This window comes from Camelina sativa, chromosome 16 (assembly GCF_000633955.1).
Source record: "Camelina sativa cultivar DH55 chromosome 16, Cs, whole genome shotgun sequence".
NCBI lineage: Eukaryota > Viridiplantae > Streptophyta > Magnoliopsida > Brassicales > Brassicaceae > Camelina > Camelina sativa.
The window spans coordinates 8,117,617-8,141,159 of NC_025700.1; the positions used below are offsets into that span (position 1 = coordinate 8,117,617).

At 36.8% G+C, this 23,543-nt stretch overlaps 3 protein-coding genes, 2 long non-coding RNA genes and 1 pseudogene across 6 annotated transcripts in view; 4 read left to right on the plus strand and 2 right to left on the minus strand.

Annotated features, from left to right (window-relative positions):
* LOC104750149 (pentatricopeptide repeat-containing protein At1g59720, chloroplastic/mitochondrial-like) overlaps positions 1–11,545 on the plus strand; it is a 17,273-nt gene extending 5,728 nt beyond the window's left edge. The window contains exons 4-7 of the mRNA XM_010471905.2: positions 2,345–2,522; positions 3,559–3,724; positions 3,842–3,903; positions 9,594–11,545. Of these exons, the coding sequence (XP_010470207.2) occupies positions 2,345–2,522; positions 3,559–3,724; positions 3,842–3,903; positions 9,594–11,490 (2,303 nt within the window). The 3' untranslated portion in view covers positions 11,491–11,545. The remainder of the gene's footprint in view (positions 1–2,344; positions 2,523–3,558; positions 3,725–3,841; positions 3,904–9,593) is intronic.
* Positions 11,546–12,891, minus strand: LOC104750148. 2 transcript variants are annotated; one of them, XM_010471904.2, is made up of 3 exons: positions 12,195–12,888; positions 11,799–12,093; positions 11,546–11,713 (listed from the first exon to the last, which is right to left on the minus strand). In XM_010471904.2, exons 1-3 carry the CDS (start codon positions 12,750–12,752, stop codon positions 11,691–11,693), a joined length of 876 nt encoding a protein of 291 aa, XP_010470206.1. In that variant the 5' UTR covers positions 12,753–12,888; the 3' UTR covers positions 11,546–11,690. The 2 variants fall into 2 exon arrangements, with proteins under 2 accessions (XP_010470206.1, XP_019093060.1); XM_019237515.1 differs by lacking the exon at positions 11,546–11,713 and having other exon boundaries at positions 11,722–12,093; positions 12,195–12,891.
* LOC104750151 lies at positions 13,761–14,475 on the plus strand. Its single transcript, XR_761538.2, has 2 exons — positions 13,761–14,172; positions 14,263–14,475. It is a non-coding gene; the product is annotated as an uncharacterized LOC104750151 (long non-coding RNA).
* LOC109129722 lies at positions 14,760–15,391 on the plus strand. Its single transcript, XR_002036119.1, has 2 exons — positions 14,760–15,088; positions 15,179–15,391. It is a non-coding gene; the product is annotated as an uncharacterized LOC109129722 (long non-coding RNA).
* LOC104750150 (glutathione S-transferase U16-like) lies at positions 15,260–16,541 on the minus strand. Its single transcript, XM_010471906.2, has 2 exons — positions 16,172–16,541; positions 15,260–15,771 (listed from the first exon to the last, which is right to left on the minus strand). Exons 1-2 carry the CDS (start codon positions 16,496–16,498, stop codon positions 15,394–15,396), a joined length of 705 nt encoding a protein of 234 aa, XP_010470208.1. The 5' UTR covers positions 16,499–16,541; the 3' UTR covers positions 15,260–15,393.
* On the plus strand, positions 21,497–22,696 carry LOC104753473 (annotated as a pseudogene).

Here is a 23,543-nt window from a genome sequence, read left to right on the forward strand (position 1 = left end):
TATATATATATATATATATATATATATATATAAGCTTGATAGTATTGACACATGTTGCGATCATTTTAATGATTCACTTTCAGAACCCAAGCTTTATATAATAAATAGTATACTTCTTTACATTTTTTTCTTTTTCATTATATCAATTTATTATTTTTATGATTTTAAATTTATTGGGTCACATTAAAATCTTAGAGATTACAAGATAAGTCATTTGATAGAACTATTATAGTCATTTATAGAAATTTTGCTTTCTTTCTATGTAAGGATATACCATTAAATAATTTAAGATTTACTTACATTTATTTTAGTAACAATGTTTTTCTTATCATTTATCTTGGAAACTGAGATATCTATTTTTATTTTTATTTTGTTTTTTTTAACACATGTAATAATTTTAACAATTGTTTTACATATGTAGAAGTTAATTATTAATATTATTGTATGAAAAATGTATCAAAATTGTTCATTTTAATAAACAAAGATAAATAGATGATATAAGCAGGTCACTAAGTCGCAAACTTGTAATCACATTTTTTTATCATCTCTACACAAATTCTGAACTTTTTAAGCTTTCAACAAATGGTTAGTTAGTTTTTCACGAATCTCATTAAAAACAAACAAACAAATTTCTTACATATACGTTTTTAAAAAATAAAAAACCAATATTGCTTATACAATAAATTTACTAGAACTTTAGTTAATATTTTTTTTTGGCAGGAAGAATACCAATTCAAATTTGGATCTACTGATGAAAAAGCAAGGGACAAAGCCATAGATTGTGTATATAGTTGTCGAGGTATATTCACTAGCAACCTAACCCCAATCAATAATAGAAGATAACATAAATCAATTTCAATAATCCAATAACCAATAATGAATCAAATGAATAACCATAATTCCAAAATCTTAAATATATCATAAAACAAATCATAGAACCAGCAATTTAACATCCGCGAACCAAATTTTGGGTTTTGGGGATAGGTGTCAATTGACACCAAGCGTAGTGTCAATCAACACCAGCAATTTCTTGTTTAACCAGATTGTTTTAAATCGTCGAATTGGAGCGGTTTGGTTTAAGTGGAATCCCAAACGTGGTAGGTTTGCCAGCATCTCGGACCTATGATGCAATTTGGGTCATTGTCGACCGATTGACTAAGTCCGCATATTTTCTGGCCATCAAGAAGACTGATGGAGCAGCGGTCTTGGCTAAGAAGTATGTGAAGGAGATAGTCAGGTTGCACGGGTGCCAGCGAGTATAGTGTCTAATAGAGATTCCATGTTCACTGTGTTCTAGAAGGCATTTCAGGCATAGATGGACACTAAGGTGCATATGAGTACAGCCTACCATCCTTAGATAGATGGGCAGTCGGAGAAGACTATTCAGACGTTGGAGGGTTTGCTGAGGATGTTGTGTATGCTGGATTGGGGTGGCCATTGGGCAGATCACCTGATCTTGGTAGAGTTTGCTTACAACAACAAGTACCAAACGATTATCGGGATGGGTCCTTATTAGGAATTGTATGGGAGGCCATGTCATACACCGTTATGCAGGACTCATGTGGGGGAGAGGAGCATATATGGTGCGAGTTTTGTTCATGAGACCTCAGAGAAGATTCAGGTTGTGAAGCTAAACATTAAGGAAGCTGAAGACCGGCAGAGGAGTTATGCCGATAAGAGGAGGAGACATCTTGATTTATAGGTGGGAGACAGAGTGTACCTCATGATGGCCATGTTGCGGGGTCCGAACAGGTCATTGACAGAGACTAAGTTGTGTCTGAGGTACATGGGACCGTTCAGAGTGATTGAGCGGGTGGGACTGATGGCATATAGGTTGAAATTGCCTTATGTTATGTGCATGTTCCACAAGGTCTTCCATGTGTCGATGTTGCGAAAATATCTCCGCAAGGATGATCAGTTGTTAGCTAAGATTTCAGAGGATCTTCAGCCTAACATGACTTTGGAGGCGAGAACGGTGAGGGTTCTAGAGAGGAGAGAAGCAGGTCGCGACTTGAGCTTGTCTAGTCTGGTCCTAGTTGTAGTCCGTGGCTAGAGCGAGAATGGAGTATTCCAGCCCATCTTTCGTTTTTTTTTTTGGTAACATGTTAAATTTATTACCATTTTCTGATTTTCTCTTTACATTGTTGGTACAACTTATTTTGAAAGAAAGACAACTAGAACATGAAGGAACTAGAAAGGGAAAGAAATACAACCAAAGTAGGAAGCAAGAAGAGTTCCTGGAACCGTGATGAGCCTACCCCTGATAGCACGATCCAAAGCTGCTTGCACTGACGAGACGAAAGAGTTGCTGCTGGTGAAAATCCTCTTGTTTCGTTCTTTCCAGATGATGTAACATGTTGTTTGCAGAAAAATTTGACGAGCGTTCCTTCACCTCTAAATCTTGGGTTCCGAGTCTGCAAGTTCCAAGAGTCGATGGAGTTGATTGATGTTGGTGGGTTCCTCCAAATTTTTGAAGCAAAAGATTTCCAAATCCCTGCGGAGAAAGGGCATTCAAAGAAGAGGTAGTCGTGTGTTTCTAAACCGTTTGAGCAGAGCACACAAGCAGCAGGAATGTTTAGTCCCCACGCTCGCAACCTGTCTCTCGTAGGCAGTCTTCCTTTCATCACTAGCCATAGGATAAAAGCGAATCTTCGTACTCCTTCTTTAAAACAAACCATTTTTTTCCAAGGTACCAAAGGAGAGATTGTTCGCATGTGCTCCCAAGTTTCCTTAGAAGAGAAAGAATCTGAGAAAGAACATGACCGTCCTCGCCATAGATACACATCCTAATCTTTAAGAGCGTGCGGTGGAGTTATTGTTGTAAGTTTGATCATGAGTCGCTAGTGCACCTCCGTGCGAGCTCCTGGCATCCACCATTCACCATTCCTCAACGCCTCCGCTACTTTTGCTTCCTTTCTTATACGAAGATCTCTTGGTCCATTCTCTCCAAGGAAAGTAATTAAAGGACCATGGCATGTCCAATTATCAAACCAGAAAGAAGCACACTGACCATTTCTTACTTCACACCTCATTAAGTCAAGCAAATAAGGATTCAGAGAGATCATTTTTTTTATTGTCATGGATAGTCTTGAAGAGTCCCTAAGGCTCCAGAAGCTCCTTTTGCACAGAAGGAGTCCATCTTTCTTGTTACTAGGTCGCTTAACAAGATGAGATATTGCTCAGAGTACTAGTTTCCGCGAGGCTGGTGTTAAAAGAGGAAAATTTTCTGAAGTGAAAGTTTCTAAAAGTGGAAAGTTTCTAGAAAATGAAAGTTTCCATAAGTGTAAAGTGCTAAAAATGGAAAGTTTTATGGGAGACAGAATTTGTTCATTCTTAGCGGTTAAGAGCCTTTGTGGAGCTTGGGTGGCCTTTATGGCGGACTTTCGAGTCATGGTGTAGCCCATGTGTGGCTGTTTTGCGAGACATGTGTGGCCTTTGTGGTAGGTTGTTTAGCCAATTGTGTGACCTTTGTGGCGGGCTGTTAAGCCAATTATATGACCTTTGTGGTGGGCTGTTTAGCTATTTGTGCGACCTTTGTAGCCAATGTTGCCTGTTTAGGCGGTCTTTCGTGATGTATGGTCTTCGTGATGGTCCTTCGGGACGTGTAGCCTGTTTAAGAGACCCTTCTAGATGTGTGGTCTTCATGACGGTCTTTCGAGACGAGTGGTCTTTGGGACGGTCCTTCGAGGCAAGTGGTCTTTCTGACGGTACTTCGAGACGTGTGGTCTTTGTGATGATCCTTTGGGATGCGTTGCCTTGGTGGCGGTCCTTGTTAGGACAATGTTTTGGCCTTTGTGGCGGTCTGTTTAGAAATTTCGACCTTTATGGTGGTCATGTTTAGGACATTTGTTGGCCTTACTGGTGGCTTTTGTGGAATGTTAATGATCTTTGTGTGGTCATGAGGTATTCCAGCGAGGGAATATGTGGTTGGCAGGACATTTTGATGTTTTACGTGAACCACAGAAAGGGAACCAAGTTAGGAGATAGGACTCAGACATGTTTTCTCTAAGGACGGTTGGTCCAGAACGACTCTAGGATAAATTTAGTTCTCCTAGTACTGCCATATTCTGAGATTTTGTGGCTTTAGAGTATGGTTGGTATATCTACTTCGGGGGCGCGCTGTAGGGTGGCAACCCGAGAGACGAATATTGGACTTCCTTATATATTATGGCATGTGGCTTAGGCCTGATGAGGAGCCAATAAAACTCAAAATGATACCTATGAGTAAAGGAAAGTCCAAAAGTAGAGAGAAAATAGTATCTGAAACGTGAGTCTATCGCCAAGAGGTGACCTTTGTAGATCGGTCAGAGGAAGTGCGGGTTATGGAGATGGTTGCATAGGAGTCCTTAGTCGATGGTTGTTTGAGATTCGAGGACAAATCTATGTGGGTGGGGGAGAATTGTAACATCCGTGAACCAAATTATGGGTTTTGGGGATGGGTGTCAATAGACACCAAACGTAGTGTCGATCGACACCAACAATTTTTGGTTCAACCAGATTGTTTTAAATCGTCGAATTGGAGCGGTTTGATTTAAGTGGAATCCCAAACCGGGGTATATATGTGAGAAGTCGACTTGAGGGTTTCATGGACAGCCACTTTTAGCCGTTCCATAGAGAATATATAGAGAAAAGAGTGTGTTCTTGGGGGATTTTGGAGATTTTAGGCTTGTTTGGTGAAATCTGTTTCTGTTGAGTGGAGATCTTGTGCTAAGACCGAAGGAGAAGCCTTCTAAGGTGTTGGATTCGTCAGTTTGGGTCAGAAACTACCTGCAAAAGAGTGATTGCATGACCATGGCTGATCTAATCCTGAGATCTCCTTTGATTTGCTTGTTATATGTTGTTTGTGGTGTTTTTCTTGCTTGTTATGGTTGATATAGGGTTCCTACGGTTTCATATGGATTTTGGTCGAGTTTTGGACGTATTGGACGTGGAGAGAAATGAGAGTCGATTCACGGGTTCGAGCATATCGCGTCTGCGGAGTCAGTGTCGATTGACACCAGGTGCGTGTCGGTCGACACTAAGGAGCAGTCTCAGTGTCGATCAACACTGAGGGGTAGTGTCGGTCGACACCAATACTCTGTGTTGGTTGACACTTGGCTGGTATCGGCTGAAACCACCCTTTTCAGAGAGTAGATGGTATTTTTTTTATATTGTTACCGTCCCTACAAATCACCACATGATCTTTTCCTGTGTTTTGTCCTCACTCGCACAGTTCCGACAGTCACTTTCTGGGAGGTCACCCATCCTGATACTACTCCAGCTCAAGCATGCTTAATTCTAGAGTTCTCTCAGGACCCTTCACCGAAAAGATAAGTGCACTTTGGTGACATAGGTGGCCAAATAAATTCTTTTAACCTCTCCGAAAGAATCTAAAACCGGGGTGTCATAATTCATTGGTTTTTTTGTTTGTTTGATGATTGTTTGACATTGGAATCTGAGTTGCTTATGTGTATAGCCCAGTACATGGGAGGATTGCCTCACAAAGTGTTTATGACAATACTTGTAATGCCCCGACCACCACCTCTTAGTGGGCCCAATGTCCACCTTCATTCAATGGGCCCACCTTCCTTAATGGGCCTCACGTCCTCTCACTAAGCTCGTGAGTCTATCCATATCCGACGGTCAGTTTGCTACGTCCAGAAGGCTTTAAAGACTTGTTATCGACCCTACAAATCACCCCATGATCTTTTCCTGTGTTTTGTCCTCACTTACACAGTTCCGACAGTCACTTCCCGGGAGGTCACTCATTCTGAGAATACTCCATTTCAACCATGGTTAAATATGGAGTTCTCTCAGGACCATTGACCGAAAAGATAAGTGCACTTTGGTGACATAGGTGGCGAAATCAATTCTTTTAACCTCTCTGCAAGTCTCAGAAACCGGAGTGTCTCAATTCACCCCCACTAATAGATAGCAACGTCCTTGTTGCGCACCAAGACCGTCACTCCCGATGGTGTGAGCCCACTCGACTCAACACTCTTCTGGGTTCGGCTCTGATACCACTTGTAACGCCCCGACCGTCACCTCTTAGTAGACCCTATGTCCAATCCCAGTCCATGGGCCAACCTTCCTTAATGGGTCTCACTTCCTCTCACGATGCCCATGAGCCCATTTATATCTAACGGTCGGTTTGCTACATCCGGGAGGCTTTAAAGACTTGTTACCGTCCCTACAAATCACCACATGATCTTTTCCTCTGTTTTGTCCTCATATAACCCCCATTAACAAATCACAACGTTCTCGTTGCGCACCAAGACTGTCACCCCCAATGGTGTGAGCCCACTCGACTCCCCACTCATCTAGGTTCGGCTATGATACCACTTGTAACGCCCTGACTGTTAACTCTTAGTCGATCATATGTCAAATCCCAATCCATGGGCCCATCTTCCTTAATGGGCCTCACGTCCTCTCACTAGGCCTGTGAGCCCATTTATATCCGATGGTCGGTTTCCTACATCCAGGAGGCTTTAAAGACTTGTTATCGTCCCTACAAATCACCACATGATATTTTCCTGTGTTTTTTCCTCACTCGTACAGTTCTTACAGTCACTTCCTAGGAGGTCATCCATCCTGAGACTACTCCAGCTCAAGCACGCTTAACTATGGATTTCTCTCAGAACTTTTGACTGAAAAGATAAGTGCACTCTGGTGACATAGGTGGCCAAATCAATCCTTTTAACCCTCTTCGCAAGTCTCTGAAACTAGGGTGTCACAATTCACCCACACTAACAGATCGCAACGTTCTTGTTGCGAACCAAGACCGTCACCCCCGATGGTGTGAGCCCACTCGACTCCACACTCATCTGGTTTCAGCTCTGGTACCACTTGTAACCCTCCAACCGCCACCTCTTAGTGGGTCCCATGTCTAATCCCTGTCTATGGGCCCACCTTCCTTAATGGGCCTCACGTCCTCTCACTAGACCCGTGAGCCCATCTATATCCGACTGTCGGTTTGCTACGTCCAGAAGGTTTTAAAGACTTGTTACCGTCCCTACAAATCACCACATTATATTTTCTTGTGTTTTGTTCTTACTCGCACAGTTCCGACAGTCACTTCCCGGGAGGTCACCCATCCGAGACTACTCCAGCACAAGCACGCTTAACTCTGGAGTTCTCTCAAGACCCTTGACCGAAGTGATAAGTGCACTTTGGTGACATAGGTGGCCAAATCAATTATTTTAAACATGTGGCCAAATCGAACAACACTGACACTTGGCGAAGGTTTTGTCGACCGACACATGCTCGACATTTCCCGAAAACCCTATTTTGCAAGTGAGGACAAATCATATGCTTTCCAAGCATTCCCAGAAGCGAATCCAAGGCTCAATAGCCACAAAAATCACATAGAACTCAAAGGAAAACAATCACAAACCCCCACAAAGGCACAGAAACAGAGATCTTATCTTAGTTAAGACATTGACATGCACTCACCTTTGCAAAAATAGAGAGATTCAACCAATACACAACCAAATACACACCACCATAACTCCCTACGTTCTCAGACTTAGATCTCAACCACAAAGCCAAACTCACAAGAACATTAACAAAAAGCTTCAGGGAAAACCTTCAGGACCTCTCAAGAACTTTTGGAATCGCTTTCTCTCTTTTTCCACACAAAGGAGGCGTCAATAGGTTTTCTAAATTTAAAAACGTCGATCTCACACCTTAAATACGATCCCCAAACCGAATTAACTCGAACCGAGAATCCTGAAATCAAACCGAACACCCGATTACATAAGGTGTTCATCGACACAACCACCAATGTTAATCGACACCCCTACCGAAATCCCAAAATTAGGTTCATGGGTGTTACATTTACTAACACAATATAATGATTTAAGGAAAAGTTAACAAATTGTTATTTCAATTGGCTGGCTATTGCATATATATACATACATACATTACAAATATCACATTTGAATTAGATTTTAAAATACTTAACGATTTATATGTTGTATTTTTTAGGTGTTAGTTCTGTAACATATAATATAGAGACCGACCTACTAACTGTGAAGGGAGAAGGAATTGATCAAGATAAAATGCAGAGGAAGATCAATAAGTTTTTTAAACCAAAAAACGGGTTTCTATGTTGTTTTAGTCCCAAATAATATGATGTTAAGTCTTTGTATTTGTAAGAGTATTTAGATTTTTAACTAATAAATATATTAATACTTAGTTACGTATTCATCATATTCAACAGAAATGCCAGGATTTTTATTTGATTAGTTATTAAACCTAAATTATATTAGTTACTCTTTTAAAGTTTTATCAGAAAAAACAAAAATAAAATTTTGTAAAGGCATTTGTACTGCAAGAATGATGAGGAAAAATAATAGTTTGTTGTATTTGTAAATACCAAAAGAAATTATTGATTATACTCATGATTTCTACCATATTAGTGAAATATATATACTGAAATGAAACAATTAAAGAAACAATTATTTATCTATGTCACTACGAATCATCTTAAAATATTCTCATGATTGGGTAAGTATATGGTACTCATACCTCCCCTAAGGGATTACGAACATAGAGTATTGGCCTTTACAAGTTCTAAAAGTATAAGCAGAGTTGAGAATCCGGGGACCTTGGGAATTAGATTCATGAAAGTCGATATTGTTACTTTGTCATTACGTAAATGATCCCAAGTTTAGCGTCCTGTGAAACCCCCACTCTGTATTTTCTTTGTCAGGAGTGATGAAAATACCGATTCTAATCGATAAACCGTCCGAGGCCACTTTCGGAATAAGAGTCATGAAAATAGGTATCGTTTAAAATAAATAAATAAATCAGTATTGTTACTTGATCATCTCTAATTGATAAATTAAGTACTGTCCTATAAAATTTTGTTTATATGATGATAAATATTCTTTAAGGCATCTCTAATCCCAATCTATATTTTTTCTTTTATTATATAATTATAATAATATTATTTTTGTGCCTATACTTATAACTAGTTGTTTGAATTAAATCTAAACAAAATTAAAAATAAACAAAAATATATATATAACGCTGTATTATGAAAAAATTAGGGTTGTGCGCAAAATAACATTTCAAGTCGTTAGTTTTTGGAACTTTTACCCTCTATTTTCTAAAAATGTAAACTAATTATATAAAGTTCAAAATAATACAAGAGAACATGTTTACATGTAAAAATATTTTTTAAGGTGTGAAAATAAGTGGATTATGTTAGAACAAAAAAAGTTTTGGCGGAAAAATTTTCCGTGCTAAAATTATTTTGGCGGAAAAATTTTCCGTGCTAAAATTATTTTGGCGGAAAATTTGCAGCAATTTTTTATTTTTTTGTCATTTTCTTGACTTATTTAATTTTTCAAATAAGATTTAAATGGTCAATAAAATAATAAAATATGGTAAAATTGAAAATGAAGAGAAAAAAATGAGTAATTTTTTTTGAAGAGAATGGTGTTTCTAAAAATTTCTCAAGAAAATATATAACTTTTGAAACTGTTGGAAATATATAAATATAACCTTGTATTATTTAAAAAAAAAAAACATAAAAATTAAATAGATGATATGATTAAGGATTAAAAATTTTGGTCGAGTTTCAAACTAATATTGTTGTACTTATTTAGTTATCTTTTCACCTCAAACAACGAAACTCATCATCCAATGTCTAACAGTCTTCTGCTCCACCCATTATCTCCTCCTGTACCACCGGCAAGTTCTCCCTCAGCCTCTGTCTCCCGTAACCATCACCGACGTATTCTCTCCTTATCTGAAACATGTTCAGACATATCTCAGCTCAAGCAACTCCACGCCTTCACTCTCCGTACCACTTACCCAGACGAACCCGCAACTCTGTTCCTCTACGGCAGAATCCTCCAGCTTTCTTCCTCCTTCTCCGACGTTAACTACGCGTTTCGGGTTTTCGATTCAATCCAAAACCGTAGCTCTTTCATGTGGAACACTCTCATCAGAGCATGTGCTCACGATGTTTCAAGGAAAGAAGAAGCCTTTATGCTTTACCTGAAAATGTTAGAGAAAGGTGAATCCTCACCGGATAAACATACGTTTCCGTTTGTATTGAAAGCTTGCGCTTATATATTCGGGTTGTCGGAAGGGAAGCAGGTTCATTGTCAGGTTGTGAAACATGGGTTTGGTGGAGATGTGTATGTTAACAATGGTTTGATTCATTTGTATGGTTCTTGTGGATGTTTGGATTTAGCACGCAAAGTGTTTGATGAAATGCCTGAGAGAAGTCTTGTTTCTTGGAATTCGATGATTGATGCTCTTGTTCGGGTCGGGGAGTATGATTCTGCGTTACAACTGTTTAGAAAGATGCAGGAGTCGTTGGAACCAGATGGTTATACAATGCAGAGTGTTTTGAGTGCGTGTGCTGGTCTTGGATCTTTGTCATTAGGTACTTGGGCGCATGCGTTTCTGTTACGAAAATGTGATGTCGATGTTGCTATGAATGTTTTGATTAAGAACTCGTTGATCGAAATGTATTGTAAATGCGGGTCTTTGAGAATGGCTGAGCAAGTGTTTCAAGGGATGCTAAAACGTGATTTAGCTTCATGGAACGCAATGATTCTTGGGTTTGCTACACACGGAAGAGCTGGAGAAGCTATGGACTGCTTCGACCGTATGGTTAGAAAAGGAGAGAGTATTAAACCGAACTCAATCACTTTTGTTGCCTTGCTCATCGCTTGCAATCACAGGGGGATGGTAAACAAAGGAAGACAGTATTTTGACATGATGGTTAGAGATTATGGTATTGAACCAGCGTTAGAGCATTACGGTTGTATCATCGACCTTGTTGCCCGTGCAGGCTACATCAGTGAAGCTATCCACATGGTGATGAGCATGCCAATGAAACCAGATGTAGTGATCTGGAGAAGTCTCCTTGACGCTTGTTGCAAAAAAGGTGCTAGTGTCGAGCTAAGTGAAGAAATTGCTAGACATATCATTGAATCAAGGGAAGGTAACCAAAGTTTTAACAGTAGCTACAGTGGTGCATATGTGTTGTTATCAAGTGTTTATGCTTCAGCTAGCCGGTGGAACGATGTTGGAATGGTCAGAAAACTAATGACTGAACATGGAATTAGAAAAGAGCCCGGATGCAGTTCTATTGAGATAAATGGCATCTCCCATGAGTTTTTTGCAGGAGACACATCACACCCTCAGACGAAACAGATATACCAACAGTTAGAAGTGATTGACGACAGACTGAGATCGATTGGTTATTTACCGGATTGCTCTCAAGCACCATTAGTCGATGCAACAAATGATGGTAGCAAAGAGTACTCCCTCAAGCTTCATAGTGAGAGACTTGCCATTGCTTTTGGACTGATAAGCTTACCACCTCAAACTCCAATCCGTATATTCAAGAATCTACGTGTATGCAGCGATTGCCACGAGGTTACTAAACTGATCTCAAAAGTCTTCAACACTGAGATCATTGTGAGAGATCGTGTACGCTTTCATCACTTCAAAGATGGATCCTGCTCTTGTTCAGACTATTGGTAGCAAGAACTAGTTGTAGGGATATATATAAAAGGGAAAAAACCGTTCATGCAGTGTATACCATTGATCAATGCAACCAATTTTGTATAAATCATAAGTTTGGTAAGTCAATCCAATCTTAGCTGAACTAACAACAAACAATTTGCAGCCATATTTTTTTCACATCACAGATCAGCTTCAAACGATGAAAGAGAAAGTGATCTCTACTTAATGAAGTCTTCTGCTACTGTTACATCAAAGGAAATAGAGAACAATGTCAGTGACAAAAGCAGCGGTTTGACTTGGAGGAATTAAGCACAAAAGAAACTCACTTTTTGATGATTTTGGCACTAAGACGACAGTCATGTCTGCATTGTTAGGTGGAAGCTGAAGACGCAAAGGGAAAAGCTTCCCGTTCAACGGACTACGAGTACACACGACAACATCTTCAACATTGCTCTCTTCTTTCAATCTCGTAGTCAGCTCTTCAACACCATTGCCTTTAAAAGTAAACGACATTACCTCAACTGAATCATCTTCAACTTCACCATCATCATCCGCTACATGAAAGTATATCACTCTCCCTTCGGACTTCGGCGGCGATCCAATCATCACTGAATCCGTTGACTGCCACTCACACACAAAAAAAAACATCAAGTCAACGAATCCAGGCCTAAAGCATAATACCATTTTTTTTTGGTCAATATGGATTAAAAAAAAAAAGTCACCTCTTGTCTAAAGAAACGGTTAGATCTGGAAGGAGATCCAGGAGCGAAGTCGAGTGAATCGGAATGATGAAGCGGAGAGGGAGGCTGATGGTGATCGGAAGTATCAGTGAGGATCTCAACGACATCAACGTGCCAAAGAATCCATTCTTGAGTAGCCGATCTATGAGGAATATCATGAGTAACAGAGTTTCTCCAAGGAGGTAAACCACCGTTACCACGAAGGAAGTGACCATAACGAGTCTTGAGCTTGACAAGAGCAGAGTCTCTGATCGGTTCCCAAGCTAAAGACGAGTCAAGACGGCTAGGATTAGTCTGTAGGACTTTTTTTCCGGTGGCTCCGAGAAGAAACGGTTTGTTTGAGGCGGTTAAGTATTTGCCGTAAGCGCTTTTGAGACGGATAAGGTTGGTGGAGCCAGGGACTATCTCAACGGTCCATTTGGCTGCTCCTGCTGAGCCGTTACGTTCTTGAGTTACGGATTCTTCGTCTTCGTTTGCGATTAGGTACTTGTCGTGGTGGCTCCGTAAACGAACCGCTTTGGCCTTTTGAAAAAACTCCATTGATAGGGAGAAATGTTGAAGATGGTGTGTGAATGTACTACAAAGCTGGACGTGAGCTGGGTCTTTGGGACCTTGTCTTTTACAGAATAGGTATATTATTATTTTTTTAATTACTCATTTTCATTTTAATTTTTTTTATTGTCTGATTTTTTTTGGGATCAATTTCACTCTCTCTTTTTGGTAATACCTTAATTTCTTCTAATAATTNATTGTTAGCTTGTTTTTTGGTAACAAAATATATTTGTGGGATCTATATCTCTGACCGGGATAAATTGATTGTTTAATTGGACATATAAAATTCAATTTTGTTTTGGCTTATTAGGAGTAGAGTAAGTAGAGTAATTAAAAATATTAATACAGAGATATTAGCACCGTAATCAAGAAAAATTAAGGTCGCTTAGAACGAGTGATTTTGGCCTTAGAACGAGTGATCTGTGTCATATGAAAATTGAAAACATTATCATGGCCGGCTCATTGGTTTACCGTCTTAAGGGTAGGTGCCAAGGTCGAGGTCTGGTCAGTCCTAAACACTAAAACCCGCTAAAATGTTTTTAACCGTCTTATGTTTTGAACTTCCAAAGTGTTACGGGATATCACTTAAATCTGGAAAATCAATACGATCAAACTACAATGTTTCTCACCAGATCAAGACACATCAGCCTTTGTATTGAAGCATAAAGTGACATATCAGTTAAAATAAATACCCAATGAAATTATAACAAATAATACAGCTAAGCTTTTTTTTACCTAGGTGGTCAAAGGAACAAAACGTGGAGAAACAGAAAATGGTGAAGGTGAAATTGCAATCTCATTCAATAGTTTTCTCAATCTCTTTGTTCTAGATTCAATATTGTCAGCTCTGTTGATTGAGAATTGTTCTATTCAAAGTTATACTAGAGATAATCTATTTTTCTCTAAAGTTTTGTTATCATTGTTTTGAAGATTTCTATAATCGATTTCTAAATCTACTCTATGTGAGTTTGTTGCAGGTGTAGATGATAACTCCAGCAATGAATACTGGTTTGTTCGTTGGGTTGAAATATCGATTGCTAGGTTAAAGTAATATCGATTGAACCTAGGGTTAAGGGGGGGGGGAATCCATGGATATTCCTCTATCTCGTCTTAACTAACATCTGAAGAATATCAATTGTTTCTCAACCGATGAGATTTGGGATTGAGGATCAGAATCAACCACAAGCCAAGAAAAAGCGAGGTAGGCCTAGGAAGTACACTCATGATGGTAGCATTGTGTTGGGTTTAGCTCCCACGTCTCCTCTTCTCTCCACCGTTTCTAATTCTTACGGTGTTGTGGTGAAGGTGGTGTTGGAGATAGTGGAGGAAATGGAACTCTGTTGATCCACATGGTAAACGAGACGAGGAGGACCTCCTGGTTCTAGCAAGAAGCAGCTTGATGCTTTAGGTATTAAACAAGAACTCTACAGTTTGAATATTTTTATCACAATTTGCTTTGGATTACATGCAATTTGATTTGATGGGTTTGTTTTTGTAGGAGGCGCTGCATGAGTTGGGTTTACACCTCATGTCATCGAAGTGAAGACATGAGAGGTAAAGTGTTGTTGTTCTGTTTTAGTAATCTCAAAATGTGTTTTATTGCATCATTATTAAGATCCTAGCATACACTGAACAACACTTACTTAAACTTATTATTTTCTACTCACATGTACATACTTGACACTTGCATTGCAATACATGTCTAAGATGATCTCAAGATCTTGAAGCTGCGGACTGAGCTCTAACCTCAAGCTCACGTAGAAACTCAGCTACTTTTTTGATCTCCGGCACCACATTCTTTACCGTCTCATCAGATAAGAACTCACCTCCCCATTGACAAAGAGAAGGAGTTTTTGATTCGTCTAGAAGTTTTTCCCCTTTAAGCTCCTCCATAGCTTTCAAGAGAACCAAAAAGCTTCCCAAGCAAATGTCCATAAACCCGATTGCTTCACCGCCNGTTAAAGTAATATCGATTGAACCTAGGGTTAAGGGGGGGGGGAATCCATGGATATTCCTCTATCTCGTCTTAACTAACATCTGAAGAATATCAATTGTTTCTCAACCGATGAGATTTGGGATTGAGGATCAGAATCAACCACAAGCCAAGAAAAAGCGAGGTAGGCCTAGGAAGTACACTCATGATGGTAGCATTGTGTTGGGTTTAGCTCCCACGTCTCCTCTTCTCTCCACCGTTTCTAATTCTTACGGTGTTGTGGTGAAGGTGGTGTTGGAGATAGTGGAGGAAATGGAACTCTGTTGATCCACATGGTAAACGAGACGAGGAGGACCTCCTGGTTCTAGCAAGAAGCAGCTTGATGCTTTAGGTATTAAACAAGAACTCTACAGTTTGAATATTTTTATCACAATTTGCTTTGGATTACATGCAATTTGATTTGATGGGTTTGTTTTTGTAGGAGGCGCTGCATGAGTTGGGTTTACACCTCATGTCATCGAAGTGAAGACATGAGAGGTAAAGTGTTGTTGTTCTGTTTTAGTAATCTCAAAATGTGTTTTATTGCATCATTATTAAGATCCTAGCATACACTGAACAACACTTACTTAAACTTATTATTTTCTACTCACATGTACATACTTGACACTTGCATTGCAATACATGTCTAAGATGATCTCAAGATCTTGAAGCTGCGGACTGAGCTCTAACCTCAAGCTCACGTAGAAACTCAGCTACTTTTTTGATCTCCGGCACCACATTCTTTACCGTCTCATCAGATAAGAACTCACCTCCCCATTGACAAAGAGAAGGAGTTTTTGATTCGTCTAGAAGTTTTTCCCCTTTAAGCTCCTCCATAGCTTTCAAGAGAACCAAAAAGCTTCCCAAGCAAATGTCCATAAACCCGATTGCTTCACCGCCAAAAAACGATTTCCCTTTGCTTATAGACACAAACGCATCCTCGAGTTGCAACAACCCTTCTTCCACTTCTTCCATGGATTTCGCTTTTGCATCTTCTGATTTGGTGATTGTCGCCAATTTCAAAGCCGGAAACCACTGGATTCTCAAAACAGGAGTTTGGGAATATATATAATAAGCTACAATTATTTTATATGCATATATGCTATGCGTTAATATCCTCTTCACTATAGCATAGACACGCAAACGAAGACGCAAAGAACCAAAATATTGTGGTCTTAGTGTTAAAACAGCCTTAAATCTGATGAGTCTAAATAAATTTAGAACAAGAATGTTTATATTAGGAAACAATATGATATTGAGTGTTAGGAAATAATCACTCACACAGGACATACATGATACATCCCCCAAGGGCCAAGACCAATCAAGCCACGCATGCACGACAGATAGATTCATTGGAGTGTAACACACAAACACTAATTAACGAAGTCCTTGTTATCAACGAAGCAAAAATCCAAAAAAGAATAAGAAACCAGACCTTGTTATCAACGAAGGCAGACCAGAAGCGAGCAAGAGCTCGATCATGAGGATGGGAAGGAAGAATGGACTGTCCAGACGAGTTCCACGTCTCATCGATGTACTCAACGATGTTAAGAGACTCACAAACCGGTTTACTGTTGTGGATGAGAACCGGAACTTTCTTGTGAACCGGATTCGATTTGAGAAGAAGCTCACTCTTGGATCCAAAGAGATCTTCCTCAACGTAATCATACTCAACCGATTTGAGATGAAGAGCGATCTTTGGTCTTATTGCGTATGGACTGTACCATACTCCCAATAGTTTCACTTCCTCTCTCTCTTCCATTCTTTTTTTTTTTTTGTGTGTGTATGGGAAGTTTTTTCTTTTTTTTTGTTCGGTTTCTAATAAATTGGTGAAGAAGAGGAAGAAGAAAAATCCCCCACGGCTCTTTTATTATTTTTTGTTTTTGTTTTTTGGTGAGTGGTTCTAAACGTAACGGACATACTTTATGTATTGCTTGTCAGCATAATATTGCAACTGTTGAAAACGATGCTATTGGCTTGAAGTGCTTTTTCAAGGTATTCATGTCTAGATGTGGACCACCTTTTAATAAGTTACATACATTTTTCTTTTTTGAGCCGTAGACGTTTTTGTTTTGTTTTTTTAAACACTAAATAATTTTTCTCTCCAACTAATAATTTTCATAAAATAAAAATAAAGTTACAATATAGTTTAAAACCTCCATTGGAAATAAAACTTTTTTGTATTCACGATCATCTCTTTAATTTATAATATAATTTAATATGTGGTACATCACGAGATAATTTTTTATTTTATTTATATATATATAAGTATATAACTTTATAATATAATTGACTAAATTTCTTTGATTTTTAAATAGATGATGCAAAAAAAAGTTGTGTTATATATTTTAGTGTATTGGGCATAAAAAGTTGTTGTGTTACTGATTGTGATTGTATATAGGTATTTTTATTAAAAACTGTAATATTGTGGTCAACATTCTCGATTGTATTTTATTAAAAATAGTTTATCCAAGTTTAAATATTTATATAGATGGTATATGACTAATTATGAAAATCTTACAAATAAAAGGTTAGAATACAAATGTACTTTTTGAAACACAAAATATATTTCAAAAATGTTAATATAGATATGTTTGATGCCGAGGATCTTGTGGTATATTTGGAAAGTTCGAAATGATCAGGTACTTTAGGGTGTGAATTCTAACGGTCTTGAGGTATTGAGGGTGACGAAGGCTGAGGAACATGCATGGCAGCTGGCTGTGGATGGTTTGTGGAAGGATGGTGATAAATTCTTTGGGTTAGGTTGGTATTGTGTGTCCCCGAGTGATGGAATGACTTCTCTGGGGGTTATTAATCGCCGACAAAATTTATCTCCCTTTCACGCTAAGGTGGAAGATTTAGTATGGGCTATACGATGCATAATTGAAGCTGATATCAATGACGTCGTTTTTCTTACGGATTGCTCAGATGTGGTGAAGATGATGTCTTCCTCTCTCGAGTGGCCGGCTTTCTCAGTCTACCTAGATGATATTGCGAGTGATATGGAGGAATTCTAGTCTATTTCTCTTTCTATTGTTCCTTGTAGTGCAATGTTCAAGCGGATTTTTTGCCCCAAAAAGTTTGTGCTGAACCGCATAGTGTTACTTTTGTACACAATGTTTCTTCTCATTGGCTTCCTCAGGACTGATCTAGTAAAAGCTTTTGCAGAATATATATATATATATATATTTGATGCCACAATAATGTTGTATATTTTTCCTATTCGTAAAGACCCCGACCTTGTGTCAGAAAAAGAGGAAAAACTGGTTGTAGACCCCCTAAAAAAGACGTGTATAGAACTAACTAAAGGCTGAAAGGGTTTCAGGAGAAATAAACGATTCAATGATCTGATCAAATAAAATTACTATGGTTCGAGAGAAAGTCGATGTTGAAAATATGTTGTTTGTAATTGTCGCCTAAAATAAATAAATTGTGATATGCTTGTATTTAAATCCATGAGCTTTTTTTTCTTTTTGAAATTGTAACAACTAACCAAATTCATGGAAGGACGATATCTTATAAATGCAATATTTGGTTTTCCAATTAAAGTTAATAAATATTACTTGAATCCATTCAAAAATAATCAGATAAATTTACAATAGTAAGAAATAGGTAGAAGATATTGATCAAGAATGTTGTGAGCAAAAAAAAAAACATCTAATCAAGAATGGAAGCTAAATACAATTTTTAATGTAATCTTTACCAATGGCTTTCTGGTTACTTTATGAATTGCCTAATATTGTTTTTTTTTTTTGGAAAAATGATTGCAAGCTACACGAAGTATACATCAACACATAGTCACAGATGCAAAAAATATAAATATCTTGTTAACTACATGAACTATTGTCATTACACAAGGATATGCATAAACAAAAATAGGTTATGTTTATAACATCATAAACATTTAGGTACGGTGCTTTGTTGACCAGAATCTGGTTTTGGCCAGTGTTGACCAAAAATAAAAATAATAAATGATTTGTATTTCTTATTCAACTACATTAAGAGGGGTATTGAATTTATCATTTTAAGGATTTTGTAGGATTTTAACATTTTGGAATTTTCCTTGATTTGAAGAGTTTTTAGAAGAATTGATTAGCTTTAAAAGTTTTTTTTATATTAAAGATAAAAGTAAATGAAATGTAATTCTATGAGATTCTATTATAAACTTTGGGTGATTTTAGAATATTTCACAAAAAAAAAAAAAAAAGAATTTGACTCCAATCTTTTCAACACATCCAACTAAAATTCTGCCTTTTTCATCAGTTTTGATGCAGAGCACAAATATAGTAACAAATCAACCCAGAAAATTATGAAATTTAATGAAAATATTAACAACAGCCATACAAAGACAATGAAAAAAGCAGATCACGATTTGGGTCTACAATTTGAAAGTTACAGCTACTTTTCCAGAAGATCTGGAATGATAGAACCTGCGAGTAGCCAACTTTGAGACCAATTTCCCATCAAACCGCAAGGAAACAATAGAAAATATTTATATCATTGGAAAGATATTGTTCTCACGTTTCTAGAACATCTTTCAGAGCTCAATTCTGAGGTTTGTAGCCCAATAAAACGAAGAAGAAAGAATCAACCCTGAAACAGATAATTATCTTTTAAACCTGAAATCTTTTTCTCACCATTCGTTGGTTTCTCGCTGCAAGTACCAGTAACATCTTTAAGAACCATATGTGTTAGGCTCCGTCTTTGATGCATCTTTCTATGAAACTCTTGTGATGAAATTTTTTGCTCTTTGCTTTTTGTTTCAACAGTTTTTTCCCCTTTGTTGATTGTGTGTCTCAAAACAAAAGTATCCAAGCCAAGACAGACGCATACATCAACACAACTCCAAAAGTTCCCATATAAAAAAAAACTGAGCCTCCAAACCTTCTTTACGGCAAAAAGGGTTTTTAATCATAGTTCTCTTTGTGAATCACACCAACAAGATCAAGTCTGCTTCAGAATTCCATCAAGATTAAAAACAGCCAAACCTCATGTGACACCACCAAACTCGAGCTCAAATAACAACCAGAATGAGTATTAATAAACTTTTGAGTAGAAACCTCATCTAACAACCAGAGCTAAGAACTTGACCCTCTTCATATACCAAATAAAAATCAATTCTCAGCTAACTGACGAAAGGGAGGAGTCTTGCTGAAGGAGGCGGCGGCATCAGTGTAGAGAAGGAAAGGAGCGGCGACGAGAACAAATCATGAAGAAAAGAACAAGACTGGGAAGCTTCACCATCATCGTCACCCAGTTGAGAGCATCATCAGATCAAGAGAGCCAAATTTTTTTGAGTATGAGTGATTTGGGAGAGAGAGATGAAGAAGAAGAACAAGTGAAAGAAGGAAAACCAGGAGAATACCAGTCGATGGTCTCTCTGCAGTCATCCTTCTCTCTCAATTTTTATTTCACAGGAAAATAGGTAAGTTTTTCTTTTTGAAATCCATCAAAATTCCAGCTAAAAGGGTATGATTTTATCATTCATATTTTTCAACTAAAAAACAACATAAAGTCTATTAAAATCATTCAAAATAACATTTAAAAAAAAAACTGTGATGTTTTGAATAACAGTAGATTTCAAATAAGTTTTATAAATTATTGATTGAATAACAAAGGATTGTGTATTATTTTAAATGATTTTATATGAATGTTAAGTTGAATAACATTGGATTTTGAAAGATTTTTAAAAATCATCAATTGAATAACAAGTGATTTTAGGAATACTTTAAAATCTTTTAGAATGTCAAGTTCAATACCTCCCTCTAAATTCTATATCAAAAATTAATATAATAAAACTATACCACCAAATTTTATGTGTAGTAGATTTTATTATAATTTTTACTTTTTTTCTTTTGTATTTTCAAATGTGAGGGTTTTAAATATATATTTTTTACTTTTTACTTATTTATAAGATTATGTCATTTGAAATATATCCAAGACATTGCCAACTATTTTTGTTTTTTAATAAGAAAAGAGACGACAAAAATAATCAAAATTCGATTTATTTGCATGGAAGCATATATCTAGAAGATATTTAAAAACCAAAAGTGGGTTTTGTAAAATCAAATGTTGGTTTTGTAAAACTACTATTAGTTTTTAATTATCTTCTACAACCTTTGATTTTACAAAACCAACCTTTGATTCTATACAAAACCAACTTTTGATTTTACAAAACCAACTTTTGGTTTTTAATTATCTTCTAGATTTATGCCTTTCATGTAAATAAATCGAATTTTAAATAGAATTTCATGTATTTGAATAATGAATACAAATCATTTATTATTAACATTTATTTATCAGAAATATATAAAAATAAAATTATTATTTTTACGAAAAAAGTAAAAAAAATATTTTTTGTGAATATTTTTCTGGTCAACACCGCTCAACACTGGTCAACGACGGATTTAGTCAACAAAGCACCGACTCTGTTTATGATGTTGTACACATAACTTACATTTGTTTATGCATGTCTTTATGTAATAACAATAATTCATGTAGTTAATAATACATTTATATTATTTGCATGTGTAGTTATATGTGTTGGTGTAATCATTTAGGTGGTAATCATTTTTCATTTCTTTTTGATGAATACATAACTCCCTAATCAATATTTACAATTTTCCTATATTACCTTTCCTTTTTTAATATTTAATTAAAGAGCCCGATAATGGGTTCGAGAATTAAATTCGAGATCTTCTAATTTCTATTTTATATAATGAGTTTAATAACAACTTAGGGTTTAAAGAAAGTGTTAATAATGGAGCGATCGGCCATGGAAGAGAAGACGGGACATATTCACAGAACAACACAATCTTCATCGTCGTCAGTGTCCTCATATGATGATGATACATCTCAATCAGAACATATTCCTCTGGATTTAACCATTGAGATACTCTCGAGAGTTCCTGCCAAATCGGTTGGGAGATTTCGCTCCGTATCTAAGCTATGGTCGGCCATCACCACAACTAAAGATTTCATCAACTCCTTTAAGACTCGGTCCTTGGCATTGCGGCCTTCTGTACTTCTAACCGCCCTTAAAGGCGACATGGTGTGCGTTTTCTCGTCTACCCTACACAAGAATAGTTCCGGTGGTCTTTTTTCTTATGTGGGGAGTTTTCAATATCGAAACCCTACTTTTGGTAACCCCTATAGTTTTCATTACGTGCACGGCTTGATTTTCATGCAATGTTCGAAACAGCTCGTGATTTGGAACCCTACACTGAAACGCTCCTTCGTTTTACCTGAACCTGAAGACACCCAAAAAGGTGAATACAAGGCTGGATCTATTCTGGGATATGATCAGATTGATGCGAAATACATAGTACTACGTGTTATTGGAGACTCCAAGATTTGGATTCTTACATTCGGAGCTCTAACACAAGGATCATGTAGAATAGTAACCAACGGTTTTCCTAAGCACCGGCATAATATAGGTGGTGGATGCATTAATAATGGAGTCATATATTACAGTGCCCTTGTTGATGTTGGTGCTGGCATTAAGAAATTTTGTATAATGAGCTTTGATATCAGCTCTGAAAAGTTTAATGAGATCAAATATCCGGAGAGTTGTTCTCTTATGAATTCTCGTATGATACCGTATGACGGAAGATTAGCCTTAGTTGATACTTTGAATTTCCCTTCTATTGATCTATGGATTTTGAAGGATGGAGATAGACACGAATGGACGCATAAACGAGCTGTTTTGCCTCTTTCTAAAATGGACCTAATACAGAAGAAAAAGCCAGAATTCAAAGGTGTTAGTAATGCTGGTGGGCTTATCTTTGCACCGTGGAGGTTTGATGAATCGTTTTATATTCTATATTTTGATTACAGGAGAAACAGTGTTAGAGAAGTCTTGTTTGAAGGAAATGTGGGTGATGAATTTGGAATTGTTAAGGACGGTTTCTACACCTTAGGTTTTTACCCAAATCACATCGAGAGTCTCGTGTCTTTGTGAAGTAGTGCCTTCATCGGTCAATTAATGTTTAATTAACATATATATGATTCTCTATACAGTAAAACCTATATAAATTAATACTCTATAAATTAATAAACACTATAAATTAATAAATTTTACTAGTCCCAAGTCGGGACAGTGTAAAAATTAACAAAATTCGATAAGATAATAAGATAATATTTTTTTTGAAATCCCCATGTAAAATATAGTCCCAATAATATCATAAATTAATAATCATGTAAATATATATATATATATATGCTGATATAGTAAAGTATGTTTCTCTTAAACCTTATATATATAAAAAAATTGTTATGTTGTATCTTCAAACTATAATGATATAAAATATTCTATAACATTTCATAAAACAGCTAAAACTTTTTAAAATTTTCAATTTCTAAATATGCATCATTTACATTTTTATAGTTTGATAGACTATTAAAATACGAGAATTGATATTCTTATTCATAAATTTGAATATTTATGTCATATGTATAAGTGAATTTGTCTATAATATTTGTAATTCATTGTCAATAATATTTTTTAATTATTTCAAATTCAATTCCAATACCATAAAATTTACAACATCCAAAATTCTAATCTTATTTTGCAAAAATTGTCTCAATTCATAGTTTTTTACAAATTTACAATATAAAATAATAATTATTAATTTATAAATAAATTAATATCACTATAAATTAATAAAATGTCTTGGTCCCAACATTATTAATTTATAGAGGTTTTACTGTATTTATGTACGTCTTTGATTTTTCTTGGGATCTTTATTTGACCAGTCATTGATTATTTAGTGTGCCTCTGCATGTATATTCACTGATGTTGGTGAATT

Bases quoted from the DNA above. Each gene is read 5' to 3' on its own strand.
- LOC104750148 (XM_019237515.1), bottom strand. From the start codon at position 12,752: ATGGAGTTTTTTCAAAAGGCCAAAGCGGTTCGTTTACGGAGCCACCAC. The intron at 12,094-12,194 runs GTGACTTTTTTT...TGTGAGTGGCAG, and splicing joins ACCGTTTCTTTAGACAAGAG to TCAACGGATTCAGTGATGAT.
- LOC104750150 (XM_010471906.2), bottom strand. From the start codon at position 16,498: ATGGAAGAGAGAGAGGAAGTGAAACTATTGGGAGTATGGTACAGTCCA. The intron at 15,772-16,171 runs GTCTGGTTTCTT...TTGAGAATCCAG, and splicing joins CTGCCTTCGTTGATAACAAG to TGGTTTCCGGCTTTGAAATT.